The following is a 24,659-nucleotide window of genomic DNA, read 5'->3' on the forward strand; positions in this document are numbered from 1 at the left end:
ATTCAGCAGGACACAAATCACACCTTTGAATCACTGTGGGTTGAAATTCCATGTATAAAAGGGAAAAAAATGGTGATAGGAGTGTACTACCGTCCGCCTCGCCAGGATGAGCAGGTAGACACAGAAATGATAAAAGAAATCAGAGACGCGAACAAAATGGGCAATGTGATAATAATGGGTGACTTCAATTATCCAAATATAGACTGGGTAAATGTAACATCGGGACACGCTACAGAGATACAACTCCTTGATGAAATCAAGGACAGCTTTATGGAGCAACTGGTGCAGGAGTTGACGAGAGAAGGAAAAATTCTAGACTTGGTCCTTAGTGGAGCGTATGATCTGGTGAGGGACGTTATGGTACTGGGGCCGCTTGATAACAGTGACCATAATATGATCAGTTTTGACATCGACCTTGAAGTAACTGTACACAGAAAGTCAAATACGTTAGCGTTTAACTTTAAAAAAGACTATGATAAAATGAGAAGAACGGTAAAAAAAAAACTTAGGGGGGCAACTGAGAGAGTAAAAACTGTACAACAGGCGTGGATGCTGTTCAAAAATACCATCCTGGAGGCCCAGGCCATACATATTCCGCGAATTAGAAAAGAAAGACGGAAGTCCAAAAGACACCCAGCCTGGTTGAAAAGTGAGGTGAAGGAAGCTATTAGGGCTAAAAGAAACGCCTTCAGAAAATGGAAGAAGGAACCGTCTGAAAATAACAAGAAACAGCATAAGGAGTGTCAAAGCAAATGCAAGGCGCAGATTAAGAAGGCCAAGAGGGAGTATGAAAAAAAGATAGCATTAGAGGCAAAAAAACATAGTAAAAATTTTTTTCGGTATATTAAAAGCAGGAAGCCGGCAAAAGAATCGGTTGGGCCGCTGGATGACCGAGGGGTAAAAGGGGCGATCAAGGAAGACAAGACGTAGCGGAGAGACTGAATGAATTCTTTGCTTCGGTCTTCACCGAGGAAGATTTGGGTGGGATACTGGTGTCGGAAATGGTATTTCAAGCGGACGAGTCGGAGAAACTTACTGACTTCACGGTAAACCTGGAGGACGTAATGGGGCAGTTCGGCAAACTGAAGAGTAGCAAATCTCCTGGACCGGATGGTATTCATCCTAGAGTACTGATAGAACTGAAAAACGAGCTTGCGGAGCTACTGCTAGTGATATGCAACTTATCCTTAAAATCGAGCATGGTACCGGAAGATTGGAGGGTGGCCAATGTAACGCCCATTTTTTAAAAAGGCTCCAGGGGAGATCCGGGAAATTATAGACCGGTGAGTCTGACGTCGGTGCCGGGGAAAATGGTAGAGGCTATTATTAAAAACAAAATTACAGAGTACATCCGAGGACATGGATTACTGAGACCAAGTCAGCATGGCTTTTGTGTGGGGAAATCTTGCCTGACCAATTTACTTCAATTCTTTGAAGGAGTGAACAAACATGTGGACAAAGGGGAGTCGGTTGATATTGTGTATCTGGATTTTCAAAAGGCGTTTGACAAGGTACCTCATGAAAGGCTACAGAGGAAATTGGAGGGTCATGGGATAGGAGGAAATGTCCTATTGTGGATTAAAAATTGGTTGAAGGATAGGAAACAGAGAGTGGGGTTAAATGGGCAGTATTCACAATGGAGAAGGGTAGTTAGTGGGGTTCCTCAGGGGTCCGTGCTAGGACCGCTGCTTAATATATTTATAAATGATTTAGAGATGGGAGTAACTAGCGAGGTAATTAAATTTGCTGATGACACAAAGTTATTCAAAGTCGTTAAATCGCGACAGGATTGTGAAAAATTACAGAGGACCTTACGAGACTGGGAGACTGGGCGGCTAAATGGCAGATGATGTTTAATGTGAGCAAGTGCAAGGTGATGCATGTGGGAAAAAAGAACCCGAATTATAGCTACGTCATGCAAGGTTCCACGTTAGGAGTTACGGACCAAGAAAGGGATCTGGGTGTCGTCGTCGATAACACACTGAAACCTTCTGCTCAGTGTGCTGCTGCGGCTAAGAAAGCGAATAGAATGTTGGGTATTATTAGGAAAGGTATGGAAAACAGGTGTGAGGATGTTATAATGCCGTTGTATCGCTCCATGGTGCGACCGCACCTTGAGTATTGTGTTCAATTCTGGTCGCCGCATCTCAAGAAAGATATAGTAGAATTGGAAAAGGTGCAGCGAAGGGCGACTAAAATGATAGCGGGGATGGGACGACTTCCCTATGAAGAAAGACTAAGGAGGCTAGGGCTATACAGCTTGGAGAAGAGACGGCTGAGGGGAGACATGATAGAGGTATATAAAATAATGAGTGGAGTGGAACAGGTGGCATGCGATGAAACTACAGTGTAGTAAATTTAAAACAAATCGGAGAAAATTTTTCTTCACCCAACGTGTAATTAAACTCTGGAATTCGTTGCCGGAGGAAGTGGTGAAGGCGGTTAGCTTAGCAGAGTTTTAAAAGGGGTTGGACGGTTTCCTAAAGGACAAGTCCATAAACCGCTACTAAACGGACTTGAAAAATCCAAAATTCCAGGAATAACATGTATAGAATGTTTGTACGTTTGGGAAGCTTGCCAGGTGCCCTTGGCCTGGATTGGCCGCTGTCGTGGACAGGATGCTGGGCTCGATGGACCCTTGGTCTTTTCCCAGTATGGCATTACTTATGTACTTATGCTTTACTCAATGACCAGTGGTGTCACCGAATACACAGTTCAAGCTCCTATTGGTGGAGGCTGTGGGACTTTCCAAGCACACAGTAGAACCAGTGTAAAATCCCATATACTCTACACAAGGAAGCTTTCTTTAGCGACTTGAAAGGATTAAGCTGAGATTCCCAGCTGGAACAATTCAATGCGATGGAGGAACAAATAGACAATTCCCTTGAGGTAATGCATGAAATCTGGATGTAAACCCCTCTAAATGAACATGGAAACGAGCTAATGCTGCAACTTGAACCTTCAGAGAGGCCAAGACTAATCCTTTCTGGAGTCTTCCCTGGAAGAAAAACTAAAATTTGAGCTACCGTCACTTGAAAAGAGGAAATTGCTCATTTTTCATGCCAAGACTGAAAAGTCCTCCACAGACTCTAGCACAGGTATGTCCAGCCTCAGTTCTCGAGGGCCACAATCCAGTCAGGTTTTCAAAATTTCCCCACTAAATATGCATCTCCCACTTTGTGAGCATCCCCTATTTCACTTTAGTCACAATATATAAATTAAATAACAATCTAGTGAGTACTCTTTTGCAATTTTCATTCACTTTATTATTAACCACATCAAAAGTGTTATAAAAGTCTAATGCTTTTAATTCTTTATGGTTTTCTTGCATCTGTCCGTTCAAACACAATCACTCTACTACTTCATCCTCTCTTCTAATTCAAATGTTCCTTGTTTCCAATAGATCCTAAGGGATCGCATAATACATAGAATTCAATTATCCCATATGTGTTCAGGATATAAATACAACTTATCTCATTTGTACCCTTTTACTATATTACAAGTCCTCCTTTCCTCAGTAATAGGTCATTCAAAAAAGTACTATTGCCTCCGATGCAGAATAGTTATTCCAAACTGATAACTTTCTGGTCAGATTTCCCAAAGTGCTTATAAGTTGTTGAATACAGTTCTTCCGTCCTAGTATCACGCTTCTCCCTCGGTGTCTCAAGGAAGTATTCTCATATCGTCATCCTAATCACCAACGTCACTTCCATTGGTAAATATAGATGAACAGCACCTTACAGTGTCAAACCTTACGCAATCGATGCGTTTCACCCGGTTTAACTATATGCAAATAGACACAAAACCATATATGTATCCTATACCACAATTTACTCTTCATACATTTAATTTTTCAAATCAAACTCTTATATAACAATACCTTTTTTTATCAGGCTGGCTGCTTGCACAGGATTGACCTCCCACAGGAGTCCTGGATTAATGGCGCTGCTGCTAAAAAACGCCAGCGCATGTGCTCTCTTTAAATACGGTGGAAACTGAATGTAGCCAACCAGTGTCAAGAACTCATATCCCCGCCCATTCCACTTCCTTGTTGAGCCCAGTTGGAATCACCGTGCCCCATTTCTGCAAAATATTACCCCCATCGGCCATCTCAAATTGTATTAGAACCATGAACCGAAGCTCTGTTACAGCATGGTTCTGGGTCATCCAGTGCTCCACCAACGGAGTATCCATTTTGGACAACCGGATATTACTGAGATGTTGTGCCAGACGAAGTTTTACTTTTTTAACTGTGTGCCCGATGTACCACAGTCCACACGGGCATATGATCGCATATATAACCATATCTGACTCACAGTCTGTCCTACTCTTCAAATGAAACTTCTTATTTGGCTGATTAGGAATTTTTACCCATTTTGTTTCCCACGCTTATTGACAATAAACACAGTCCTTGCACTTGGTATGACCCCCTTCCAAATGTTGCTTACTTTCCCTGCTTGCTAGTCATTCTCCTATATTTTGCCCCCTAGAGTACGCATACCTAGGTTTTCCCTCAAATCCTTCCAGAATGCCCAATATCGACCAGTGTTTATTTATAATATCCCTAATCCTAAAGATACTGGGACCATTTGGTAAAACACAACTAATACGATTCTCTTCCTCTTTTTTATGGTCCCTTGGATTTAACAACCACGTACGCTGTGCATTAAATGCTCTCTTAAAAGCCTTTCAAACCACTTTCCTGGCATAACCCCTCTGTAAGAATCAGTTCCTCATATCTGCTGCTTGATTCTTAAAGTCACCTTTATCTGAACACAATCTACAAATTCTCAAAAATTGTCCTACTGGTATGCTGTTCTTTAATGTATGCGGGTGATAGCTCTCATAGTGAAGGAGGGTATTACGGTCCGTGGGCTTCCTGTAAGCTCGAGTTACAAACCTCCCTCTAGTATAACTAATGTGTATGTCCAAAAAACAAGCTTCTTCGCCTCCCACATGGCTCGAGAAAGAGATGTTCCTGTCTACTTGGTTCAAATACAATATGAATGCCTGTAACCCAGCCTGATCTCCTTTCCAAATCAATAAAACATATCTATCTATCTCCACCAGGAGATACATGAAATAGTTTTTAAAGATGACCAACTTGGCCATTTGACTCAACAACGACACTTGAGCTGCTGACAAGTCCATAGACGTTAACCTGTTATCTATTATATTCAATGCATCCTCCTGTGGAATATTAGTGTATAACACATTCACATCTAGAGTAACTAGCGTTATTGGAAGATCATCTGGCAATTGAATGTCACCTAACTGTACAATCAAGCCTGTAGAATCTTTGACATAAGATGGAATCTTCTGTACCTCAGCTCCCAAATAAAAATCCAAATACTGAGACAAAGGTTCCCACAACGAACCCTTTCCATTCACTATGGGACGTCCTGGAGGTTTCTCCAAATTTTTATGGATTTTGGGGATGAAATAGATGTGGGGAACTGCCGGATATTGCTTATAGAAATATTTATATTCTCTATTTGAGATAGTACCTGCTTGATTGGCCTGTTTCAGCAGTGCCTCAACTTCTCGTTGAAATTCTGCTGTGGGGACATGACTTAATTCTTGATAGAATTCTCTATCCCTCAATTGATGTTCTGCCTCTCCATTATATTGTTCACTATCCTGAACTATAACTGCGCCCCCTTTATCTGCCCGGGAAATAACCAGCGTGTTATCTTGTTGAAGTTGTTTCAAGGCACTCCACATACTTTTATTCATTTATTTATTTATTTATTTATTTGCATTTGTATCCCACATTTTCCCACCTATTTGCGGGCTCAGTGTGGCTTACAATACATTGTGAATGATGGAATTGCAATTGGTTGCAGTACAATTCTGAGTTACATTTTGAAAAGTTATCGAAAACAAAGTAAATACAGGGTATCATTTGGGATAGAACAGCGGAGTGTGTGGGAGTACAGTTGGTTGCAGTGCGCTTATAAGTTACATTAGGAAGAATTGTAAAAGACAGAGTAATTCGGGATATCATTCGGGAATAGAACAGTGGAATAAAACAGTGGCAAGTTGAAAGGGGGACAAAACAGTATCGGGGGACATGAAGGTCTAATAATTTTATCTGTGGGTGGGGTTTTAGGATTGGTTGGAGTGCGAGAGAGGAGACTTCAAGAGAGAGTGTGTAGGTGCGTATTTATTAAATTGTATGGGTTTCATGTGTTTTGATTCTTGCCATAGATTTTCTCGAAGAGATAAGTCTTCAGTGATTTGCGGAAGTCGGTCAGTTCGTAGATCGTTTTCAAGTTGCGTGGTAGTGTATTCCAGAGTTGTGTGCTCCTGTATGCGAAGGTCGATCCGTGCAGTGCTTTGTATTTTATGCCTTTGCACTTAGGGAAATGGAGATTGAGGAAGGTTCGGGATGATCTTTTAGCGTTTCTGGGTGGCAGGTCTATTAAGTCAGACATATATGCAGGGGCTTCGCCGTGAATGATTTTCTGGACTAAGGTTCCCATATCTTTTCCCCATATTTTTTTCAAACTGTTCCACATCTCTCAATACCCACTGTTGAAATGTATTTATAATAGGATCAAAGGGTCCAGGAGGTACCCAAACTGAGGGGACATATTTTTTAGAAAATGTGGGCATTACCCTTTCATGTACATTCTCCTGTATATTACCCCCAAAATACTTACGCAATCACAACTTTCTAAAAAATCTATGTAATGCTTTATGCACTTCAAAAGAATCATGTGCAGTTGTCGGGACAAATGATAACCCTCTCGACAATACTAATTGTTGCTGATCCGTCAGTATTTTGGACGAAATATTGAACACATTCAATGTTGCTTCCTCTGTTGTCTTTTGGGTTGAGTGCCCCCTATTTGGGGGTTGTCTACTGTTTCTGTGGGCGCCGGAGCCACCGTTAAAAAAATCTTGAGAGTCTGTACTTACTTGGTCCCCCACGTTTTGGTTGCTGGCACTCTCTTCCTCTTCCTCTGAAGATTCGCTTGATGAGCTAATAAAACCTACTCTTTTTTGACGTTTATTCCTCCTAGATTTATTACTATTCCGATCCATCCATGGATATACAAATCCACGAGTATAATCCTGCTCGTCTCGTTTAAATTTTGAAATCTTTTGTTTCCTAATTTCCGCTGTATATTTTTCCATCAACTGTTTGTGTTCTTCCCACTTTTCCCCAAATTCCACTTCTGAGCACCTGCTTTTTACCTCCTGCGGTTTCTGATCTGACTCTTCCTTTCTTTTTCTGCTTATTATTTTCTATGTTTTTTTTCAAACTCTGAGAACTAATCAACCCAAAAATATTTGGAAGGAGTGTGGGGAAGAACCTGGACATGTACAGTTGCCCAAGTCCTAAATTGTGCTCCTACAGCCAGCTCAAACAGGTGACCAGCTCTCCAACTAGGCCCAGGAGTTTTCAGCAGCCAGAACTGCATGGGATATGAGCCACCATCTGCTGACGACAGAGAATACTGGACAGCTGTGCTGGTGCAGTTCCTTTGTATACTAGAGCTTACAGCTCTTTAGTCTCTGTCTCCATCTGCTGGCTGACGGACACAGTCATACGCTCCGGCCTAGACTGGTTGGACGAAAAGCAATTTCTTCTGTTAAAAAAAAATAAATCAGCGGGAGGAAATCATCACATATGTAATATGAAGTGGAGACAATACTGCCCACTGCATTCCGGTACTCCCTCTACATTTCTATCTGGTCTTTCCAGGAACATCTGGTTGAGAAAAATGACGTAAGAAAAAAAATCCTAACTTTACTCCACATCCCAGCTTTCTGGAAAATCTTGTCACTCCACGTCATGACTGATTCCCATGTTATGGATTATATGACCAGACAGGGATGTCTTGACTGTCACAAGAGAAAGATTACTGTACAAGTTTTGGGGTTATTTTTTTGTAAACGTTTTTACAATAATAATTGAGCCATAAAATACAGGACTTAGCTCCAGAACAGCCAAGTCAAAAGTTCAAGACATCCAGCAGAGTAACAGTGTGTCAGGAAACCATACCAAACAAAAGAGAAAATCTTGGCAAATCCAGAACATTACAAGGCTCAAGGAAAACATGTGTCTCTTTTCTCTTGTTTGTCGATCTGCTTGAATAACTGTTTAGTATCATCACTCCTACTGTGAAAAATATTTATTGCAAAACAAACAGGGAAAACAAACAACCTCATGCTCTCGACACAACCAAAAGTCAATGATACCTCCCTCCCCCTTACCACCACCACCAGGTCTTTGAGTATAGCGAGACATATAAAATCTGTAATGCCATGAAAACAATATGGCGGTACAGGTGTATAAATATAGGTACTCTGAAGACATAGTTCCTACATCTGTGTGATGCTTGTAGGGTTTCGGCGGATGGAGAATGGGCGGAATGGGGATAAAATTGGAACTTGTGCTCCTAGGGGTCCTTTTAACTAAGGTGTGCTGAAAAATGGCCTGTGGTAGTGTAGGCGTGTGTTTTGGGCGTACACAGAACCATTTTTCAGTGCACCTGCAAAAAATGGCTTTTTAAAATTTTTGCCAAAAATGGACGTGTGGCAAAATGAAAATTGTCGTACATCCATTTTGGGTCTGAGACCTTACCGCCAACCATTGACCTAGCGGTAAAGTCTCACGCAGTAACTGGGCAGTAATCAAATACGACTTGGCGCACATCCGATACGCGCATCCAAAAATAAAAATTATTTTTCGGATGTGCGTATTGGACGCACACAAAAAATGAAATTACCGCAAGATCCACAAGGTAGCCGGGTGGTAACTCCATTTTGGCACACGTTGGATGCGTGTAGACGCATACGCGGCTTAATAAAAGGGCCACCTCGTTTATATAATACTCTGCTATGTGTAGATTCTTACCAGTATATACACACACATACAAGGGGCTAAATTCTATATTTGGTGCCCCCCAAAAATCAGTGCCAATAGAAAATGTGCCTACGTGTATTTTATAAACCACACCTAAATAGGCACGGTTGTAGAATATTTGTAGCACTGTCCATGTGACTAAAATTTAGGTAAATTCATTTACACCAATGAAAAGCTGGTGTAAATGCTCACGCCTAACTGCAGGCCCAAAATTATTCCCAGCATCATACACAACTCACATATCTTTAACTACTTTGCAAAACATATCATTTTGATAATATGGATCTTCAGATATAACAACACAAGTACTGCAGAATGAACTTCTCTTAAGCAGCCGAGTGTGAAACGTCATTGATGCAAAAAAAATTTTCAAGAATTTTTTTTGTTTAAATAACATTGCAGGAAACGCTTCAACAGAACCTCTGCCTAACCTTAGGCTCGGAACGGGTTATTCTATAACACTGCGCGTAAATTTTAGAAACATCCAAGACCAGTGTTCCCTCTAAGATGAGCGTTTGAGTGATCGCTCATACAAAAGGGCAGCGCCACTCACTTCCTGTTAATGTTCGCTCACTGTCACCGATGCCCCAACATCCGGGACCATGTCTTCCAGCATGCCTGGCGCCTGCACTCGAAACCTGATTACGGATGCTATTGTTATGATGAGTTCTTTCACTCTGGCAGGCAGCAGGTGAGCTTACACTCTGCTTCCATGACAAAAACATGCAAAAACAGAAAAATTTAAAAAACAGATGACATTGGAGGGGTGTAAATAAGAATGAAAAAGAAACTCATCCACCCAAGCACAAAAGCTCCCTGCCCGCAGGGTTTCCTCATCCCAGACAGCGGAAGGCCGCAGCCGCGCAGCTCAAGCGGTACTGCAGCCTCCCCTGGGCTTGTAGATGTAGAGTTGTGGGTTGAAGGCCGCTGGAGCCGGGCCCACTCACCTTATAAACACAGGGCATAACGAGCTGTACCTCCTCCTCTGGCCAGTCATTAACTCGTTCCGGTTAGGCCCCGCAAGGAAGCAGCCCGGGGTTATTTCCATGTTGGGTGATGTACATCCCCAACTCTGTGCATGGTTCAGTCATTTCCCCCCCCCCCCCCCCTCCTTTCTTCTGGAGCCACCACCATCGAGGAACAGAGATTCCTCCTGTGCGTGGTGAGGCTGCCAGAGAAAACAGTGGCTGGTGTGGAGCCAGAAGAATATAAACTGAGCTGGGTCAGACTAGAGGGCTATTGAGTCCAGCATTATATGAAGTACTCAGCAGATCTTAATGAGGAAGGTTATTCACAAGTCTACCTGGCTAATGATTATTGATGGCTCAGGCCTCCAGAATCTTGCAGGTATTTTTTTTATCACAGACTGTACTAATTCTCAAATGTAATGAACTGGACATAAGATAGCCCATTAATCAAAAAGGAATTAAATGGGTGAATTCACTAGCTGTTCCCAATAATGTGTAAACAAACAAACAAACAAACAAAATTAACTTTTCCAGAAGAAAAGACAGCCTTTTACCCACTACAGTAAAAGTGGGCATCACCGAACGTGAAAAACACGCACTGATGCAAGCAGCAGGTCTCTCCTTAGAGGGAACACTGCCCCACAACCCACCCATCCTCTTCCCAAGGCCATGCCTCCTTTGAGATCTGCATGGAAGAATTTACGCAGATTACTTTATAGAATATGCTTAGCGAGTAGCGCGTGCAGATTCTAATTAGTGCCAGTAATTGCTTGTTAACACCCAATTATCGGAACTGATTGACTTGTTAACCAATTAAGTTGCGCACACAAATCAGAATACGCCCAAATTTACATGCGTAACTTAAGTCGCACTAAATAGAATTTGGGGGAAGGTAACTCTTGCCTTGCGCGTATATCACCTTGGGTCCCTTTTACCAAGCTGTGGCAAAAGGGGGCTGGCGCTGGCATCAGGGTGTGTTTTACCACAGCTGGTAAAAGGAAAGTCTTGTTTTCCTGTGCAGGAAATGGATGTGTGGCAAGTAAAAGCACTTGCCGCACGGCCATTTCAGTGGGGTGGAGCCATTACCGCCATCCACTGAAGTGGCGGTAAGGGCTCCCACATTAACCCGGCAGTAACCAATTATTATTATTTATTATTATTTATTGCATTTGTACCCCACATTATCCCACCTTTTTGCAGGCTCAATGTGGCTTACAGAGTGTTGTTATGATGCAGTCATTACATGATCTTAGATACAGTCGATAATAAGCTAAGGTAGGTAGTTTAGATGCAGGTGCTAGGTAGGTGTTGTGAGACGTGTTTTAGATGCAACTGAGTAGTTTGGGGAATAGTTAGTGAGGATGTCCTTAGTAGGCTTTGTTGAAGAGATGTGTCTTCAAAGATTTGCGAAAGCTGGTTAGGTTGTCCATTTTTTTCAGGGCCATGGGTAATGCGTTCCAGATCTGTGTGCTTTTGTACTCAAAAGTAGTAGCGTATGACTGTTTGTATTTAATTCCTTTGCAGCTGGGGAAGTTCAGATTGAGGAATTTGCGGGCCGATCTTTTGGCGTTTCTAGGTGGTAGGTCCACTAGGTTTAACATATAAAGAGGGGTGTCTGCGTGGATGATTTTGTGGACGGTTGTGCAGATCTTGAACTCAATTCGTTCCTTGAGTGGTAGCCAGTGTAGTTTCTCTCTTAGCGGTTTTGCTCTTTCGGATTTAGTTTTGCCAAAGATGAGTCTGGCTGCGGTGTTTTGGGCTGGTTGGAGTTTTTTAATGGTCTGTTCTTTACAGCCTGCATACAAAGTGTTACAGTAGTCCAGATGACTTATTACTAATGATTGTACTAGGGTACGGAAGATGTTTCTTGGGAAAAAAGGTTTTATTCTCTTGAGTTTCCACATCGAGTAGAACATTTTTTTCGTTGTATTCTTCACGTGGGTATCGAGTGTGAGGTATCGATCAATGGTGACTCCAAGAATTTTCAGATTTTCTGAGATAGGGAGTGTGCAGTATGGTGTGGTTATGGTAGGGTAGTTATTTGTGTTGTATTGGGAGGTGAGAACTAGACATTGAGTTTTTTCTGCGTTCAGTTTTAACTGGAATGAGTCCGCCCAGGAGTGCATGATTTGGAGGCTCTGGTTGATCTCGTTGGTTATTTTGTTTAGGTTACTTTTGAACGGGATGTGGATCGTGACATCGTCCGCGTATATGTAGGGGTTAAGGTTCTGATTGGCTAGAAGTTTGGCTAGTGGTATCATCATAAGGTTGAAGATAGTTGGCGAAAGGGGGGATCCCTGAGAAAGTCCACATTCCGATGTCCAAGGTGGTGATCTATCATTATTCGTTGTTACTTGGTAGGATCTGGTGGTAAGGAATCCTTTGAACCATTTGAGAACTGGGCCTCCGATTCCAAAGTATTCTAACAGGTGTAATAGTATTCCATGATCTACCATGTCGAAAGCACTGGACATGTCGAATTGTAGTACGAGTATATTCTTGCCGGTTGCAATTGTTTTTTTGAATGAATTCATTGCAGACACTAGTACAGTTTCAGTGCTATGATTTGATCTAAATCCTGATTGAGACTCATGGTACGCTAGGGGGGGAAGTACCACCAGGCTGCTGCAGTTTCCTGTACAGTGAGCGGTAAGCCTGCGTCGGGTTTACCGCCTGCTTAGTAAAACGACTCCTTTGTGTGAGAGATTTTGGACAGGCTGCTTTATAAATGCACACGTGTTGTCTGTATAAAACAGGTGCAACATATGACCTGTATTATTTCTTTGGATTTAGTGGACACCTTTTTTAAGGTGAGTTTCATTCAGGTACACTAGATATATTTCCCTGTTCCTAGGGAGCTTATGATCTAAATTTGTACCTGAGTGTGATACCCCGGGGGTAGCCCTGTGAATAACTTAGCCAGACAAGGTATATAAATATGAAAGTAAATGTTTTTATTCATCTGAGCCCTGGAACCTGTTGATTCACAGGCCAGGACCATCCAGATGCAACAGTTTCTCTTGTTTAGTAGCAGTCTTGACTAGGCCTCTAGGCCAAGCAGTATGCGGCTGGTGGGGCGGTCCCACCCCAAACACAGCCTGTAAGTTCTCTGGTCTTCTGAGACTCAGGTCTAGCCCCAGCCAGACCTCATCAAGGCTTGCAAGTCTTAACAAAGAAGCAAAGTTGGCTTCCCTCAGCCAGGTCACAGCAGTTAAACATATTCAATAAAGGCAGTTCTTCCTTCCCTGGGCCTCCTTAATCTCAGCCTTGCCCTGTCTTTTAAACTCCCAGGTATTGACTCTGCCCCTCCTGGCTCACTTCCTCCTGAGTATCAGTGCTCTTAAGGTGGCCCAAGCTAGTTAGCTCCACTAAAAGGAAGCATGTGTTTAGGCTGGAGGGAGGAAAGGTGTACATGCACTGTATTTTCAACTCTACACGTCTATCTTCCCAGAAAAGCTCCACTCACACAAAAACTGGAACTTTGGAACTAGAGCTGTTATTCTCAACCCATTCCTTGGGTCACACCCAAATAGTCAAGTTTGCAGGATACACACAATGGATATGCATGAGAGATTTGCATACAATGGAGGTAGTGCATGTAAATGTATCTCATCCATATCCATTGTGGATATCCTGAAAACTGACTTGCTGAGTGTTTTCCGAGGACTGTGTTGAGAACCCCTGATCTCTACAGCAAGCTTCAAAGTGAAAATATACAGAAACTTTCTCTTTGAAAACTGGTATAAAGTCCATGAGATATGTTTTGTTTAGGGTGTATTTATCCCTCCCAATATGGCAGTTCTCCTACCGATACATAGGAATGGAACAAATCAGCCAAGGCTGCGATTGAGAAAGCAATTAGATACTTTTATTTCTTAACCACCAAGTGTAATTACAATTAGCCATTGCTCAGTAAGTGCAGATAACAGAACACTATTTGTGATGAGAAGTACAACTCAATTTTATTTACCAGGTACAAGTCAAATCAGCAGTTCTCATCGGGAGGACAGCAAGCAATACGACCATTGGGATTATCAGAATCTGACTCTCCCACGTAATGATCGATTTCAATCACTTATATACACTTCACTTAACATACAAGGCTATGGACTTCCTGAGCTTTGGCCTGGCTTTTTTTATCTTCCTCAAAACAGTGCCGTAGCGAGGGCGGGTCGCCGCTGTGCACCCCCCCCTGGTGCAGCACGGTGTCCCTCCTCGGCACGCCCCCCCCTCCAGCGCGCACCCCCCCCCCCCCACGGAGCGCATTTTTAATTGATTTAAAAGCGAGAGGCGGGCGGGAGGGCCGATCCGCCCCCGAGTCCAAGTCGCTGGGAGCTGCATCGGCTTCGTTGGTTCCTTGCTCTCTCTGCCCCGGAACAACCTGTTCCGGGGCAGAGGGAGCAAGGAACCAACGGAGCGGACACCCCCCCAGCGGCGTGCACCCGGGGCGGACCGCCCCACCGCCCCCTCCCCTTCCTACGCTACTGCCTCAAAACACTTTCTGTGACACCTGGTCAGCATCCTGTGGAATTATCCAGTTCTGTCTTTCTGAACATCTGTTACCACCATTATGCCACATTCATGCAACTCTGCAAGTTAGACCCCCCCCCCCCCCCCCCCCCCCCCCCCCGCCCTTGCGGGTTTCTCCTTGCTCTGCAGTGTCCCAATAGCTCATGGGCCTTTGAGCAACACTGGAGTTCAAGTCAGAGTCACAGGCCTGTAAGTTTTTCTCTCATTTTGGATCCTGAACCAAAGTCAGGCCTGGGACCAAATAATAATAATAATAATCAGATAAAAGTACCCATAGATATTATGTCAGTGTAGACAGTCCAATAATTCCCTAGAAAAAGGGGTTAGGGCAAATTGAATTATCCCACCGAATAACGCAAGAACATAACTAGATCTCGGGAAGTAGAAGTAATTGTTTGTATTAAGGGGCCCTTTTACTAAGGTGCACTGAAAAAGAAGCCTTTTTAAAATCTTTGCCGAAAATGAACACGTGGCAAAATAAAAATTGGCGTGCGTCCATTTTGGGTCTGAAACCTTACCACCAGTCATTGACTTAGCAGTAAGGTCTCACACGGTAACCGTAGCTGGGCGGTAACTCAAAATTGACGTGCGTTGGGCGTGCCTAGGCGCCTACGCAGCTTAGTAAAAGGGCCCCTAGATGACAACTCCAAAATCCCTTCCCCTGACTAAAAATCAAGGCCCTTTCAGGCCAAGGATCCTGTCCAGGGCCACCAAGAAGGGGGGCAGGGGGGACAAAATTCCCCAGGCCCAGGCCTCCAAGGGGGGCCCGGTGCCACAGTCCCACCCTCAGCTCCGTCAACCGTCCGCCATCGGGCCGGGCCCCCTCCATTCAAATCACAGCACCTCACCACCTCGCTCCATGTGAAAGCACAGGAGCGGCAGTCTACAGAACGCCTCCCTTCGGGCCTTCCCTCCCTGTGTCCCGCCCTCGTCTGACGTAACTTCCGTGAGGGTGGGACACAGGGAGGGAAGGCCCGAAGGGAGGCGAGCTGCAGACTGCCGCTGCTGCGCTTTCACACGGAGTGAGGTGAGGCACTGTGATTTGAATTCAGGGGGCCCAGCCGGTGGTGGATGGAGGGGGGAGCGGGGGTGGGGGCAGGGCCCTGGGGGCGGCCTTGCCCCAGGCCCAGCCCAGTCTCTCGGCAGCCCTGATCCTGTCCCCCACTGCTCAAGCCTCTCTTTTCCTCTCCTCCCGATTTCAAGATAGCTGGTAAATAGGCCTATAAATTAGAAAAAGAAAGCAACAGTCAGCCAGTGTGATTATGATGTATGAATTGAGCTGAGATAGCCTTTAGATGTGTATAACCATTGACTGAATGAGTGCTGTGGATACAGACCTTTGATTTAAAAAGAATGCAGGCCAGAACTTAGGTCTGAAGAATCTGTTACTTTGAGTTATGATCTGGGCTGTGCCACTGACGTTCTGTATGTCATTGCTTGTGCTATTGCACAATGTCCCCTCACCCCAGGCTACAATTTATGCCACTGTTCAGACAGCAGGATTTCCTTAGACTTCTTTGCTAGCTAACACTTGGAAACTTTCCATGTGTGAGATTAGCTGCATCTGTGTTTCTTGCATGCCGTGCCTTTAAAGCACATGGGGATCTTATCTGAATGCAGATTATTATATAGTCGAAGACAGGGGTGGACTAAGGGTGGTCTGGGCCCCCAGTCCGGGCACTGCCTGGCACCCCCCCTTGCCGCCCCTGCTGCCGCAGCTGACGCCTCCACTACCCTGGTCCTACCTGAGGGGTCCTGGCCTTTGCGGGGGGGGGGGGCATGTTCTTTCCTGCCCGCCATGCTGTCGCTATTCCCCTACCTGCTAGTTCCGCTGTGTTTTAAAAATGGCGGCCGACACTTCCCGTGGTAGTCTCGCGGGTCTCGACAGTCTCACAAGACTTCCATGGGGGGGCTCTCGGCCACCATTTTTAAAATACAGTGCTGCCAGGCGGGAGGAGGGGGAATAGCAGCAGCCCAGCGGGCCAAGCAGGAAAGAACATGTTCCCCCTGCTGAGGCCTATAGATTACCAGCAGCACACCGGGCATCTGGGCACAGCCTCTGGGCCCCCTGGAGCCTCTGGCTCCTTGGCCACTGCCCAGTTTTTTTTGTTACATTTGTACCCCGCGCTTTCCCACTCATGGCAGGCTCAATGCGGCTTACATGTTTGGTCAGTCCGCCCCTGGTCAAAGACCAGCACTGCCAAAGTTGGTGCAAGGGAATAAGGTGTCCTTCAGCCTTGACTCCCCTTATTTGACTTTCAGAAACCTAGACTTCCCTTTTGACTTTGAAAAATGTAAATTTAAAAATACAAACTGAGGCATCATGATGGCAATATTCAGCTGAAAAATACCTGGATACTTATCAGGATATCTTTAGCCAGAAAAAGATATCTAAATAAGTCAGTGATGGTGAATATAATCAGACAAACCCATCTGGATATACATTGCTGAAAAAAATGTGTGAACCAAAAATGTGAATACCAATACCTTTGCTGCTAGAAAAACTGCAGAATGTTTTGGGATGTTTATTTTGGATTGTTCGATAAAGATTAATTAAAAAAAAAAGCACCAGTTCCATCAATGATAGCAAGCTGTCCAGATCCAAATGTAGTAAAGCATCATGGTAGCTCCAGGACGTCAGACTCACAGAAACAGAAGCCTGCCCTTGCAGATCAGCAACACGGCGGTGCCGGAAAGGAGGACTTTGGTTGGCGGGGGTTGAGGACCCCTGCCACCAAAGGGGGGGGGGGGTGGCGGCGGCGGGAAGCGGGGGTTGAAAGGGTTGGTGCTGGGGGGGGTCAAAGGTGGTGGTGGCAGTGGGGAGGTCAAAAATGGTGGGGGGGGGGGGGGGTTGGCGCCGCTGGGGGGGGGGCTAAAATGTGCTCCCTCACCTCAGGCTCTGAACCCCCCTCCCGCCAAAGTCTGGCTACGCCCCTGCTCCCCAGCATGAAAAAAATACAATTTAGTGCATGGAAAGTGCACATAAGTGCCAAAACTACTGCAGGACACCTCAGCGCACCCCATGGTAGGTGTATTTAACTTGCTGTAATCATGCGTTGGTGCTTACTGCAGCTTTGCAAAAAGGGCCCCAATATCTTTTAGACCTTTGTATAGGACAGGATGTCCAATCTCAGAAGAGGAGGATTGGCCTAATGGTTAGTGCAGCGGGCTTTGATCCTGGCAACCTGGGTTTGATTCCCACTGCAGCTCCTTGTGACCTTGGGCAAGTCACTTAACCCTTTATTGCCCCAGGTACAAAAACTTAGATTGTGAGCTCTCTAGGGACAGAGAAAATACCTGCATATAAAGTGTACAGTGCTGGGTATGTCCTGTAGCGCTATAGAAATGAGTAGTAGTTACTCTGCAAGGTGGTTGGCTTGTTATTCAATTATTAAAGCACTTCATTCTAATTACCAAATTGTATTAAGGAAGTTAGGGGTTTACTTGAACTGATTCTAAAATTAGCAATTCTATAAGGAGCTACCTAAAGTTAGATGGTAAAACACACACCTAAATGTTGGTATTCTAGCCATTTATGTACATATATGAACACAACAAAAGTGCTCTTGAGGAATGAAGTCACATACTTTATAGAATAGCACCTAGCACTTAATCGTGTAAATGCCAATTACTGGTGTCAGTTACGTGTGTAAGTGTTGGTATTTCTATAAGCTACATGCGTATATGGGCCTAACACTAGCCATCAACTTATAGAATTGTCCTTTAAGTCCATCAAATAGAAGTAATTTGCAAACCTCCACTCATCCATCACTGTTCCCTCTAAGTTGAGTGAGAGTCCTCCACCTATAGACCTGCCAGTGGAGGGCACTGTTTCACAATTAATAGTGAGAGACAGGCAAGCTCTGTAAGACTCCAGGAAACTTGCCTGTCCTTAGTGATGGAAGACCAGTGGCGTAGCGTGGGGGGGGGGGGGGTCCGCCCCGGGTGTCAGCTCAAGGGAGGTGCTCCCTGCCAGCTCCCCCCCGGGTGCAGCACGATGACACCCCCCCCTCGGCGCATCAACACCCCCAGACCCAGTGCCTACCCTCAGCTCCGTCCAACCAGCTCCCGCACCCTACCTTTAAAGAAATCTCGGAAGCCGAAGCAAGGCGCAGCGCCTCGCGCCTTATGTACTTATATGTAGTTATGTAAAAGAAGTGTGGATCGTCTCATCGGGCCTTCCCTCACTCTGTCTGTCCCGCCCTCCGCTGACGCAACTTCCTATTTCTGCAAGGGCGGGACAGACAGAGTGAGGGAAGGCCCGATGAGACGATCCACACTTCTTTTACATGCAGGCGCGAGGCGCTGCGCCTCGCCACGGCTTCTGAGATTTCTTTAAAGGTAGGGTGCGGGAGCTGGTTGGACGGAGTTGAGGAGGGTAGGCACTGGGTCGGGGGGGGATATCATCGTGCTGCACCCGGGGGGGGGGGGTGCAACGGCGAACCGCCCCGGGTGGCAGCCCCCCTTGATAAGCCACTGTGGAAGACACAATATTGAAGCAGCATCTCCCACTGTCAGCAGTGCTGCTAGTGGACTCCCACTCAGCTTAGAGGGGACAGTGCCTACCATTACCCTTCACAATTAGAACATGAAACCAAAGTTAGGCCAAAGAACATTTCCCAGGGTACAAGTCTAAATGTTACAATCCCATCAACACTATAGATCTCCAAAATCTGTGCAGCAGGAAGAGTCTAAATGATCGGAAGAGAATCTATTGTAAATGTACACTGTGCTATATCACATCTGGCAAACAAAATACAATGGAATTGAGTTCAGTACCTCGAAGATGTGGCCAGAGCTATAAGCAAAGCTTGAAGGACCCCTCGGATGAAGACAATAGGATTCTTCTTGGTGATAAGCAGATACGTCAATGGCAAGATGAACAGTCCATGAACCACCAGGCCACACACCACTGTAATGGAATAAAAACCCAGCTTCTTCCCAATAACTGTAGGATCATCCATTTCCAGTATCTTGCCAGCAATGAGGAACACTATGCCGAATGGAAAATACCTGAACAAGTAGCAGATTGTATGTTTGTGATGATTAGTAGGTCTACCTGCTAATGAATTACACGGGAAGGGAAAAATGTTCACAGGCATTTTCAAACGTAAAATGGAGTTTATTAGATTGTAAGCTCTTTGAGCAGGGACTGTCTTTCTTCTATGTTTGTGCAGCGCTGCGTATGCCTTGTAGCGCTATAGAAATGCTAAATAGTAGTAGTAGTAGTATGTAGAAATGGGGCTTTTGAAATATGCAGCCACTTAGAGATGTGTGTAGGGGTGATGTGTACGTTTTGGGGAGGTGTTCCCAGGGGCAGGGCTGGGGCAGAGAGTGTGCTTAGATGGACACATTTGCATATCCAAAACTATGTACACACATTTTCACCAAAAAGGGCCAAATAGCAGGTGCAAATTTGTGCATGAATTTTTCCCTTTGAAAATTGCTGTAAGGTCTGCAGGTACCTGTAGACTTTACATACAGGTACATTTTTTGAAAGCTGCACCCACAATGTCCAAAGTGTCTAAACGTTCAGCTCACCAGAAGGGAAATTCTAGAAATTAATGCAGAGTATGAAGCTAGACTGTAAATATATTATTTACATACCAGTAATGTAAAGAATGTTTCTTAATGCTTACGCACGTATGACGTAGACATTTAGCACCTAGAGGTACAAGGCTGGAGGGCAATGACTGGCATAAGGAACTATCAAGGTTCTTTACATTAACGTGACCTACCTACCACTTTTTAAAAAATGTACTTCTGCACATTTTCCCCCTAATTCTATAAAGTTGTGTGCTCAATTTCCCAATTAGAACGCAAATTTACATGTGCAAGTTATAGGCTAAGCTCAGCTGTGCGTCTAACTTAATTCAATGATTGGCTGTTAATTGGAGTGAATAGTCAATTATTGGCTATAATTGGCCTTGATTGGTACTAATTGGCACCAATTAGCAGTTATGTTTATAACTGCCCTTAGTCGCTACTCTATAAGTTACATGCTCAAATTCCAGAATATGCAACTTCAAAGGGGGTGTGGATCTGGAAGGGGCATGGGAGGGTCGGGGGGCACGTCAGGTAGTTAGATGCACAGATTATAGAATACTATTATTTATGTGCCTAACTGTTTACAGTTAAGTGTCAGCATTTACGCCAGACATTGAGTTGGCTATCTGTTAGCGCTTAATATTAGGCCTGTAAATGCAGACTTACATTAGCATTGTATATCAACAGTTCCACCGATAACTGGCATTATAGAATTAGTGCTTACCAAGCATCATCCCGGCGCCTAAATTTTGGCGACTCTTTTGAAAATTTATCCTTTTGAGCAGAATACTTATTTTGCACATTGAAATAACAATACTGAGTCAGATATCGAACACAAAGATATATGGATAAATTCTCTGTAAATCTTTATGAGTCACCAGTTCAAACATTTACAGACCCTAACGCTCGACTTTATGATCACGTAACATCCTAATTCATGAAATACCACTGGCTTCCTACAGCTTATAGAAGTAAATTTAAGATCCTTTTTCTAGCCCACAAGTCGTTAACCATTATACCTTAGTAGGTGGACAACATTGTTTACACCCGCCAGGTGTCTTCGATCTTTACAGGACCATAGAATGGCAACACCCCCGCTTTCAAAAGCTCATTGGGTAACTACTAGGGAGAGGGCTTTCTTTTGGCAGGTACCAGAGTTATGGAATAGCCTACAAGGAAAATACGAGCAGAGGAAAGCTACTTAAACATTATTGAAAGCGTATTATTATCAGCAATCTGTAACCCAGGCGTGGAAGGACTGGACTGTCTACCTGATTATTCTCCTTTTATTTTAGAAGTATTGTCCTTTTAGAGTACGGTTGCTGATTTTGTATGCATGTAGTAGGTATTTCCTATCAGTTTTATGGAGTTCCTTTCTTGTTTAAAGTTGTAAACTGCTTTGATCCAGGAAGGGTGAGCGGAATATCAAAAATCTTAAATAAACAGAAACAAATATATGACCAAAAATTATACATTATGCAGGGCAGGAAATTTGAACAGAAGCAACTTCTGCTACCAGGTACCTGATACTGTCCACAAAAGTACTTTTAACTATTAGCATCTTGCCTGTCAATATTCAGCTGGTGGCAGTGAGCGCTTTTCTAAGCATTGACTGCTGTTGGTTAAAATAAACCCAGATTTATTTATTTAGTTATTCATACTTGTATCCCACGATTATCCAAAAATGAGTTTTGGTTCAATGTGGCTTACATTTAACAGTGGTTGGCAAGATAACTATTAGTGCGTATGGAATAGTCATTGGTTTTCTTGAGAAGATATGTCTTAGTTCATTTCTTAAATGAAAAGATGCATTAGTTAGAGGTTTTGTTGTGTATTGTTTAATTCCAGAATGATTAGTGCATATTTTACTCATAGAATTTCCTGAACAGGTAGGTCTTTAGGTCTTTTCTGATCTGGATGTAGTTCATGTTGCTTCTTATGGGAATTGAGTTCCACCATGTTGAGACCAAGTAGATAAATCCCGCCATGTAGGTGGACTTGTATAGTACATTTTTGCAGTTGGGCAGGTGAAGTAGTAGGTAACCTCTGGTTCCTGGGTTTGCATTTCTTGGTAATAGTTTGATCATGTCTAGCATGTAGTCCGTCGACATGCCAAACTGTATTTTGAAGATGATTGTGCTGGTTTTGAAAAATAGTCTGGCCTTGATCAGGAGCCAATGTAGCATTATAAGTAGTGGGGTTGCTCTATCATATTTCGACTTTTTTAATATCAATCTTGCTGCTGTGTTTTGGACAGTCTGCAATGATCGTAGTAGGTTTTCTTTGCAGCCTACATATGCCGCATTGCAGTAGTCTAGTTGGGATAATATCAGTGCTATAAGATACAATGACTGTCTGGGGAGATAGTCGATGCCAGGCCATATCCAGGTCTGCAGTGGCACACAGTACAGTCGATATTTATTTATTTATTTGTTACATTTGTATCCCACATTTTCCCACCTATTTGCAGGCTCAATGTGGCTTACATTGTACTGTAGAGGCATTCGCCATCTCCAGTAGAGAAACAAATACAAAGAGTTGTTACTTTCTCGCCGTTGGGTTTTTCACACCAGTAATGAACATGACGGAAGCTTCTTTTGTATACAGGATCTTTTGGAAACTTGAAAGCTTTCACTTGCTTTGGACCATGTAGTACAAGAAAGTCTCTCAGTTTACTGCTCATTTCAGGCCACAGCCCTGGATCTTCAAGAAACCATGGAAATAATTCTGAGGAAACTGCAACCTCCAGTTCCATCACACTCCCACACATAGGAGCCAACTTTTCAAAATTATTGGGGGTGCCAAGCCCAGTGAAAATAACCCTTCCTTGGACACAAACAAGGAATTTTCTCAATATTGGGAGTGCTCAAGCACCCACAGCACCCACAGAGTCGGCTCCTATGCTCCCACATGCAACTGCTTCTTCGATATTTAGTGTCATACTTACATACATAACCAGGTGAAGTTAGGACTGTCATTTCTGCAGTCCAACTTGCCCAATTAGGTATGTGGGTACCGGCACCAAATATTACCAGTGCTTGTGCACAGTGTGCAGAAAAAACAGGACCCCTTATATAGTTTCAAAATACTTTGCAATTGTTTAAACATTTACCCACGGATTCCATATAGTGCACCTAGAAATCCACGCTGATGTCCAAGCATATTCTATAACAATGCGTGTAACCTAATTAGCTTAACAAGCTAATTAGTGTTGATAACAGCACTTAAGCAATAATGAGCACTAATTGGCAATAATTAGAATTACGCACACAACTCGCTAAGTGTATTCTGTAATGCACTGTGCCTAATTTCTAACGCTTGCAGGTAAAAAAGGGGCTTGGTTATGGGCAGGGAAACGGGTATTTCATGGGCATTCTGAAATTTATGCTCAACTGTTTTGTGAGCTTGACAAACTGGAGCTCCATCCTGTTGAAAAAATAAAGTTCTCAGAAAAGCTTCGAATTTCAGGCAGAGGTTTCTGCTGCAGTAGGATATTTTTGGGTTACTTGGAAAAATGTTGGGGGTCCCGTTTTTTTTTCCGGACACTGTATATAAGGCCTGGCTCTGCCCTCAAGACCGTCTTAGCACTGCTTGGATTGTGCTTGGGCGATTAGAGATGATAATCAGTGACGCTGCCCAGTTAAGTACTGCTGGCAGGTGGCCAGCTCAGCGTTGTTTAAGTGGGTAGAAGCCTCTCCATGCTGAATATTGACCCCCTTGGTTTCCAATAGAGATGTGCATTCAGTTTGTAGTTTCAGTTCAAAAAGTGTTTATGTATGTAAAGAATTCACACTATGAATTAAAACAAGTAAAATTGATTTCTGAGCACTGGCTCCCACTTAAAGAACGCATCACGTTCAAACTTTGTACCCTAGTCCACAAGATCATCCATGGAGACGCCCCAGCCTACATGTCAGACCTAATAGAATTACCACCCAGGAACGCAATAAAATCTTCTCGCACATTCCTCAATCTTCATCCTCCCAATTGTAAAGGACTGAAATACAAATTGTTGCATGCATCTACCTTCTCCTATATAAGCGCTCAGCTATGGAACGCACTACCACGCAACTTGAAAACGGTCCATGAACTGACCAATTTCCGCAAACTACTGAAAACTTATCTCTTCGACAAGACTTATCACAAAGATCAGCACATGTAACTGTACAATCGTTAATATATATAGGATTGTCTTATAACGTCTTTTGCTGTAATATAACCATGTACTTCACCACCATGTAACCCTAACCCTCCATAAACCAAATGTATATTCTTTTCTACTTCCAATATCCATGATGAATTGTAAGCCACATTGAGCCTGCAAAGAGGTGGGATAATGTGGGATACAAATGCAATAAATAAATAAATAAATAAAATGTGTATATTCATTAATTTCTGAAAGAAACCTAAAGAATATCTGAAAATTGGCAGAAAATCTGAAAATGATCCAGAAACGAGTTGAAAATGTTTTCCATGCACACCCCTAGTTTTGAAAGGGGTGTATTTTGCATAATGCTTACATCAGGTTGTACTTCACACTGACATGAAAATCCTTGACCAACGGTTGGCCTACTTGGCCCTGGTCTCGTGTCTCAAATTATGCTTAAACAAGCAAGCCTCTCTTTTGAATTTTACACATTACATTACACGTTAATCTTGTATTCAGCAAAAGCCTTCACAGTTCAACGCAGATCACAAAATTATGTTTTATGAGAGAAACAACTCAAGCAGAATGC

General features: G+C 43.7%; 1 protein-coding gene across 3 annotated transcripts in view; it reads right to left on the reverse strand.

Moving 5' to 3' along the window:
• The window catches only part of SLC1A7 (solute carrier family 1 member 7), a 145,284-nt gene that overhangs the window by 39,662 nt on the left and 80,963 nt on the right, over positions 1 to 24,659 (reverse strand). For all 3 annotated transcript variants that reach the window (XM_030205985.1, XM_030205988.1, XM_030205987.1), the window contains exon 7: positions 19,156 to 19,389. In XM_030205985.1, coding sequence (XP_030061845.1) covers positions 19,156 to 19,389 — 234 coding nt within the window. The remainder of the gene's footprint in view (positions 1 to 19,155; positions 19,390 to 24,659) is intronic.

This window comes from Microcaecilia unicolor, chromosome 6, assembly GCF_901765095.1.
Source record: "Microcaecilia unicolor chromosome 6, aMicUni1.1, whole genome shotgun sequence".
Lineage (NCBI taxonomy): Eukaryota > Metazoa > Chordata > Amphibia > Gymnophiona > Siphonopidae > Microcaecilia > Microcaecilia unicolor.